General features: G+C 34.6%; 1 protein-coding gene across 1 annotated transcript in view; it reads left to right on the top strand.

Moving 5' to 3' along the window:
- Positions 1-4203, top strand: part of LOC140141014 (bombesin receptor subtype-3-like) — a 121422-nt gene extending 117219 nt beyond the window's left edge. Inside the window, 1 exon segment of the mRNA XM_072162788.1 lies at positions 2262-4203. Within this exon segment, the coding sequence (XP_072018889.1) occupies positions 2262-2577 (316 nt within the window). The 3' untranslated portion in view covers positions 2578-4203.
- The last annotated feature ends 3615 nt before the right edge of the window (positions 4204-7818 follow it).

Raw genomic sequence — 7818 nt, 5'->3', positions numbered from 1 at the left:
TGGCTATTGGTTTACCATGGCGCTTATATGTCTCTTATTTTCCAATTATAGATTTTTGTCTCTAAGTTGCTGCTCAGTATGCTCTGAATATTCAATCTCTAAAAATAAAACGAAATTTTATCATTTGATTTTCCTGGAAATCTCTCATAGCCCTTCTAATTTCCAGAGAGGAAAATAAGAATAATATACTAGGTGGGCAATATTTTTTTTCTTGCCCAAATAATTTACTGGGTGGCCAACTGTAATTGATGGCAGTTTCAATCCCTTAGTTAGGATGGATTATTTCTGCACCTTTGTGATATTTCGTAAAGTTTACATTTTGTAGTTAGGTTTTTTTTATTTCATTCGTCTTAAAATGGTTTAGTTTTAGCGCTATATGAATATCATGATAAAGCAATCACAATGTTGTGATAAATAAGAAAAACTGCATAGATTTTACTTCGAACATTTAACAATCTTGTTCCAATTATCTGGGATAGAAAAAGAAAACTTTTTATTTTTGATTGTTTTTCTTTATTCAGTTCTATCGAGATAGTCAGTCAACAGCGACTTTAGCATAACAACATGTTACCTTGATAATAATAATGATAGAAACTGAAAATGCTTTTTAAGAAAAAACTGTGTTAATTTTGAATGCAAAAGAATGTTTACAAAAGCAACTAACATGACTTAAAACCATCTTGACGACAGATCTGTTATTTCTTCTCATCATAATATTTGTTATTTATCGTATGTAGGATGAAGTTGTAGATTAGTTTGTGTTTATTTTGCTTGTTAAGTGCCTTGATTTTGTAGGTTAGGGGCTATATAAATCGTGATGTGTTATGTTAGCTCAATGTTTTGCGGTAGTGATGTTGCCTTTTGAGATATAAGTATGTCACACACAACCTCTAACAAAATAATGCTAAAGTAAAACAAAATAATGGCGTAATATAAGAGGAAAACGTTCACAATAAACATGATAAATGTATGCATTAGTAACTATGACAACGTCGTACCAAAAAAGTTTTATTATATAACTCTTGTATGGATCTTTTGACTAAAAGAAAAAAAATATTAACATATGTGATGCGATCAAGCAAAATCAGTCGGAACTCGGAAATATTGATTTTGAGATATAGCCAAACAAAGGCAATATTTCCTTTTGTTTTCTATTGTTTTGGAAGCGCTTTAATTGCTCATATCTTTGGAACTGGATGTTCAATTTCAATGGGGGTTTCTGCAAAATCCAGCTTTGTAAATCCTTTTTACTATCCTATAAGAAACTGAAAATTTATTATTGCCGAGTTCCGACTGATTTTGCTTGATCGCATCACATATAAGAAGCTCACATTAAGTACGGGCTAGCTGTTGAAGTTGTATTGACCTATTTCCCAACTATAGTATAATAACTAAAGACTTAAAGTAGGGCAGCCGTAGATCGTATTCGCAATATTTTAACATAGAAAGAATGGTGGCTTATGTACGCGCATTTTGATACCCTGTTAGCCCAATTGCGTTAAATATTAAAACAACACAGCAGTGTTTTAAAAGCAAAAAAACCTGAATTTAAAAAAGGTATCAAAATGCGCGTGAAATATTGTAAATAAGAGTAATAGTTTTTGTGAGGTCTTTATTTTGTACGTTCTTATACTTAACATACAAATGTAAAACATGATAGAGACGCGGGTAGATTCACAGTCGAAATAGGCCCTATACTCGTACATCATTTTTAAAAAGCAAATATCAACCGTTGATTTCAGGAAATATCATGGTACTAGTTTTATGCTAGTTATTATGATACCTATTTTATTATGGCAAAATAATTCAATTAGTTACATGGACATTTTGGGGCCAAGAGCAGGTCGAATTTTGTGGGTTGGTGTTTGCTCACACAGTTTGCCTATTATTTACTTCCCTGTTAATAAGCGGCATTGGAAGTTTGCAATGCATTGTGGGACATTTTTGCAGTTTTGGGACACTTTGACCTCTCGCTTATTGAGAAAATTCAGAAAAATTGGTTTTTGTGCGTACACAATATAATCTAAAATGTTTTACAAGAATTAAAACAACCCCCCCCAAAAAAAAAGAAACCACATTATGATTGAATATATCGATTACTTAGTTATTTTTAAAGATAATATTATGACAATAATAAATAAATTAATAATAATTACAGCAATTTCCCCGATATGTCAGAGGTCAAAGTGTCCCCAAAAAACAGGAAGTTACAATTGTCACAAATCATTAAATGTTTCTGTTTTTTCTCATTTTACTTACAGGTTGATGTTCCAATTCAATTTTGACGAGGATCTTTTCATGACAACTGGTATGTACGTCTTTCAACTACTCAGCAACCTTCTCACCTATCTCAATGCTTGCATCAACCCTGTGGCACTCTGCTTTCTTAGTAAAACCTATCGTAAGTATTATCTCAAATACCTATGTTGCCGCCATGGAGGGATTCTCACTACCGGACTGCTCGTGAAGGGTACGACATACCAATTATCTCCGACTAACCCGGATTGTAAACGAGCGATGGCGACGGATGATTCTTTTCGCAACTCATCGGTTGAGACGAAAACGTGTACAGTGTAAAAAGTGGGCTGTCACTGTGGTGTAAGAGGATGAATGTCTATAATAGTGGTGACAAGTGTGATGTACGGTTAAGCTTATCATTCGTCTTTGTGTGAGTGTGTGTCTTCATGAAAATAAAATTAAAGCTTCTCGTTCCGAGAGGAAAGAAGTGCCACTCCTAAGGAAACTACGTTCGCAGTGGGAAATAAGAGAGATGAGAGTGAATGATAGGATGAGATACCGCCCAGGACAATTACAAGAGATAATGTCCGCCCACGCAGGACGAACAAAGGCAGTACATCCGGAGATGGGAATGTCCGAGAAGATGAGATAACGCCCAAGACGGTGGAAGAGAGTATTTGGTCCAAAAATGGACTGAAGTGTTAAAACGGCAAACAAAATCACCCTTGATTTTGATTGGACATTGCGTCCGAGGTGGAGCAATAGAAGTTTATTACAACAAGAGTACCAGCCACAACTATTAGACTCGAAGTTTTATATAACTTTTTGGTTTCATTGAGCGAGAATTTTAATACGATGCCTCATGTTTCACGCAGTTGTGGTACAGATGCTCAATGGCCAATACTGTCATCAGTATTTTTGCATACCTGCTGTTTATATGACGCTTGCAATATGGTTAAAAATACAACTTTCTTCAAACTTGAAAGATCGAGTACCCAAGCTCAGACTTTGTGAAAATAATGTTTTCATTATAGTCGAAATATAACTTTCCTAAACATGAAGGATCGGGTACCGGAACTGTAGACTTTGTACAAATATGTTGTCATGATAGGCGATTGCATAGCAGCATTACATGCATATCAGCTGGAGTGTATTTGGCATAATTTGATTAGGAATATCATTAAGAGTGACAGAAATGGGACAAAATCAGTATCAATAGCCAAATGCGACACAAGTATACTTAATGAAAGACTTTACACTCAAAAAGGTAACTTTTTTGTTGTTGAGATTATACGGTTTTGTTTTGACAAGATGTATATTGTATATGAACAGCTTGTTTCCAAACCATGTTAAGTCCACAACCACATGTTTCTCATTTACTTGTGTGATACAATCACAATTACTTTGACAAGTTTGGCATTAGCAACAAATGCGTTGTACCATCAACAAACCATTATTTATTACAACAATGCTGCTTATACCAATATGCAGGCTATTGTTATTTGGGAACCAAAGGCCTCACACAGTATTGTTACTGTGCATCCATCCACTGTTTGCTTTGTAATGGTGCATCCAAATGAAATTACTATACATATAGCATCACAACCAATTGCAATATCGCACAGGTTAATCAGAAACATGTGTTTGTGGACATAACATAGTTTGGAAACAAGCTCTTCATATATATATATTTAATATTTAATGACTTCGGACACAAAAACACAAAAAATATCCTTATTCCATTGTATTTTCAATTGTATTATTTAATATTCTATTTGTTATTATTGCTTACACCTGGTTTAGTCCTTAACAATATAAGCACATTTCCTGTTGTCCTTAATTTGTCGTTAGTGATCCTATTTTGGTGCTTGTATATTGTGACGAATGATGCAAAATGCAGAACCAAATTTCAACTGGACAAATAAAAAAAAATGTTATTATGATTATTTAGATTGTTGTTTTCAATTGAAGATATGAGAGTTTCGATTAAATGCGTAATTAAAAAAAAATTGGAAAAAAAAATCTGTTATCATGTATTGATTGGTGTTATATTTTGACGTGACTGGTAGAACTGAACTGTTTGACCAATCGACTTTTTATTCAAGTATATTTCCCCTGAAAGATATTTAGAGCAAAATGTACTTGCTTCTTTTTTCTTACTTGTTGTTTTGCTGTCGTTGTGTATGTGTATATATCATCATGAATCTCTCCACTTATTTATACAGGTGATACAAATAATCGTGTATTGACTTTGTCTTTTAATTTGGGTCTTTATAACTTTGACGTGGGATGGCATATAAAGTATAGAAGGCCATCAGGTACAAGATTTTCACTCAATGTCCATAAATATTTTCCCATCCTTTTAACTGATGACCCATGGACATTTGAAAAAGTAAACAATTTGCTAAAAACAATGGAAAATAAAATGGTTATAAACTTACTAATTGAGTTCACGTAATTTGAAGCATTTTGCGCCATAAATGCAAAAAATCAATAAACAAATCTGTCCAAGCCATCCAGTAAATAATCAAATGCTACTCGTCAGGTCAAGTTTATTTGAAAACATATCATATCCATAATTAGTAGACAATCGAAAGGTCCTGAGATAATTAGACAATCGATAGGTCCTGATAGCTGTTAAGAGGATAATAATTATGATGTTAACTGCTCGGCCAATGAACCCTCTAAGGTCACGTTCCAGCCTGCAAATTCATGTAAAGCATTTCGACAAAGATATTTTTTAAACACTGTATTAAAAGTTTCAACTAATGATATTCAATTTTAGTGTGATATTGATACTGCATTGTCTTTGAAAAGCATGTGAAACGTATCATTACTATATACAGAACAACCGAAGGAGTGGCGGTAGATATTTATTAATGTATCCAGGGCTAGTGCAAGAAAGAGAGGAAGAGAGAAAGGTTTTAAGAAGGATCTATCTGTAGCAGCTGCCCTATATACATCTGACACATGGCATATGGCATATACAACGGACTGAAGCTCTATTCACCTATTGTGTTCTATTTGAGCGCGACATATTGGAAAATGTTGCCAATCAATATTCATAAGATTATATTATACGATCAGCGTCCATTTTCCGAGATTTGGTGCCTTGTGTTAGTCAGGTGTGACACCTTGGGTGTGACATATACCTGACTTGGCGTTTTGATAACGTAACTACAAAGGGCTTTGGCTGCATCGAATGGCTGCCTTGTGCTGTAATGGGATAAGCATTGTTCCGAGTTCCTTTCTTTACCGTTCCCTGTTATCTTTCTTTGTTCTTCTCCTTTCTTTCTCATTCTCTCAATTCTCTTCATTTCTTTCTCTTTATTTCTATCTATTCATTTCGTTCTCTTTCTCCAGGCCCCTCTTACTCTCCATCTCCCCTATCCCTCTTTTTATCACTCCTCCTCTCTTTCCATCCCTTCTTTCTTTCTTTCTTTCTATTTTCTTTCTATCAGCTATTGAAGATATGCCCGTGTTGCATAACTCATTCACCCCATAGATCACACTTCCAAATATAATTATCTTGAACCCTACTTGAATCACTCACACTATCTCACAAAAACTGAATTAAACGGTCCGTGTTATTTTCTACCTTACATTTTATTCTACCTAAATGATGCCATATTTGAGGTACGATCAGATGTAGCTATCTATCCCAGTTTGATGAAGACGTTTTAAAAATAATATTGACACTCTAGTCAATGTGGCGGCTATAACCTATTTGATGTTACATACCGCCCTAAAACTAATATCAGACGTCATACCTAATAGATTTTGAGATGAGGTTATAAAGTTACATGTTAAGCCGAGTCGGAGCATTCGGGTCATAATTTTGCCATATTTGTTAATTTAATTAAATAATACAGTTTATTTCTGTAGGTAATGCGCTGTTCTTGCAGGAAATGAGTCAGAGGAGCTACTGGTCATATTTATATTTTCATATATAGTGCAGTTATTGAATTATGATAAATAATAGGCCAAAACGATTTTTTTCGGTATTTCCCCCTCCCGTGAAATAATATGTACATGGGAAGGAGATAACATCCATAACAATAAAATGAGCATTAGGATCTCGCATATTTTTCTAAATATTTAATCACAAACACCGCTAGCTCAGGCACATCACCGACTCACCTTAAGCAATGTGTTGAAGAAAGCCGATTTCATATCACTTTGTACATCATAAATGCGAGTTTCACACGCTTCAAGTCATTTGAAATAATTTCACTTTTTACACAGTTTTTAATGACATAACATTTTGTCTGTCGATTTTTAAAAAGAAAGATCTTGCAACCACTAATTACGACTTAATGATATTAGAGTGATTCAATAGACATTAAATCGTTTCAATCAAAACACAAGTTTTTAATTAAAACAATTTTATTTTAGTATTTCCGGCTGACCTGTTTTGGCTCTTTCCGGATAGTGACTTTAATTTTGTCTAGACAATTGGCATTTAAGTATTTTATAGACAGGCCGTGAACTTATGTACATAGCAAAAGTAGTTCAAATGGTTGAAAGCCAATTAACGTGTTTTGTTTAAACAGTGCGAAGTAACGTTGTAAAACAGTGGCAAACATTTAATTAACAGAAAGCAAAATTATACTTCTACGCTACTCAAATTTGGTACACTCACCGGCTTTCACTGGGTCAACCGGCGTCTTCAGGGGATGTTATTGCTCTGACGTTCTGTTGTTGCTAGTAATGTTGTTGAGACACCTCCGATGCCAGTCAAAATTCTTCGGTCCAAAATTTGATATCGAAAACATGAAAGAGACCTCTGCGCTATTGCTATAGCTTTGATTTATTGGTCTGATCTTGTTTGAGTTTCCAGAACTTATTCAAGCATTAATTTTAGAATAGGCATATGCCAGAGGCATTAATATTGCCTCCTGCCCCAGGCGCAAATTGCCCTTCAAAAATGATAGGTGGACGGGTGGGTGACTAAGGGACGCAACATTAGATATTATCGGGGGTCTAGGGAGTTTTTTTGGGGGGAAATCGCCCACATGAGACGGAAAAAAAACCTTCGCCCACTAGTGAGATGAAAAAACATTTTGCCTCACTGATGAGTAAACAAAATTCTCTAACCAACTCTCTATAGGTAGAAAACAAAATGCCTGACTATATGTCCTTGCGAGTCTGGGGTTTGTAAAACGACCCCTACGATTGAATCAGCTCCTAAATCTATGCAAAGGCAGGTAATAAAAGTTACTGGTTCTCAGCAACAGCAAGTTTAACTAAAAGAGGGAGGAAAGTTAAACAATGAATTTTGATTATTTGTGAAATCAGGCGGGTGCAACATTAAAAACACATTTCACGGTCTATTCTATTCTTCAAAATACGGTTAATGTTGAATTTATACCACTGTGCAAACTGCGCAGAATAAAATATAATTTCCCGAGTGTGTCCTAGCTATAACATAAACAAGATATAAAATGGGTTAGGTTAATGATGTCAGTCGCAAATGGTTGTAAAGTGCAATAATCAACCCTTGATATATTCCATTAGTTGTTTGCATTATAATCTGATACTCGAATTAACACGGATCAATACATTAAATTAACTTCAGAG

This window comes from Amphiura filiformis, chromosome 19 (assembly GCF_039555335.1).
Source record: "Amphiura filiformis chromosome 19, Afil_fr2py, whole genome shotgun sequence".
NCBI lineage: Eukaryota > Metazoa > Echinodermata > Ophiuroidea > Amphilepidida > Amphiuridae > Amphiura > Amphiura filiformis.
This window is presented reverse-complemented; position numbering and strand designations above follow the sequence as displayed.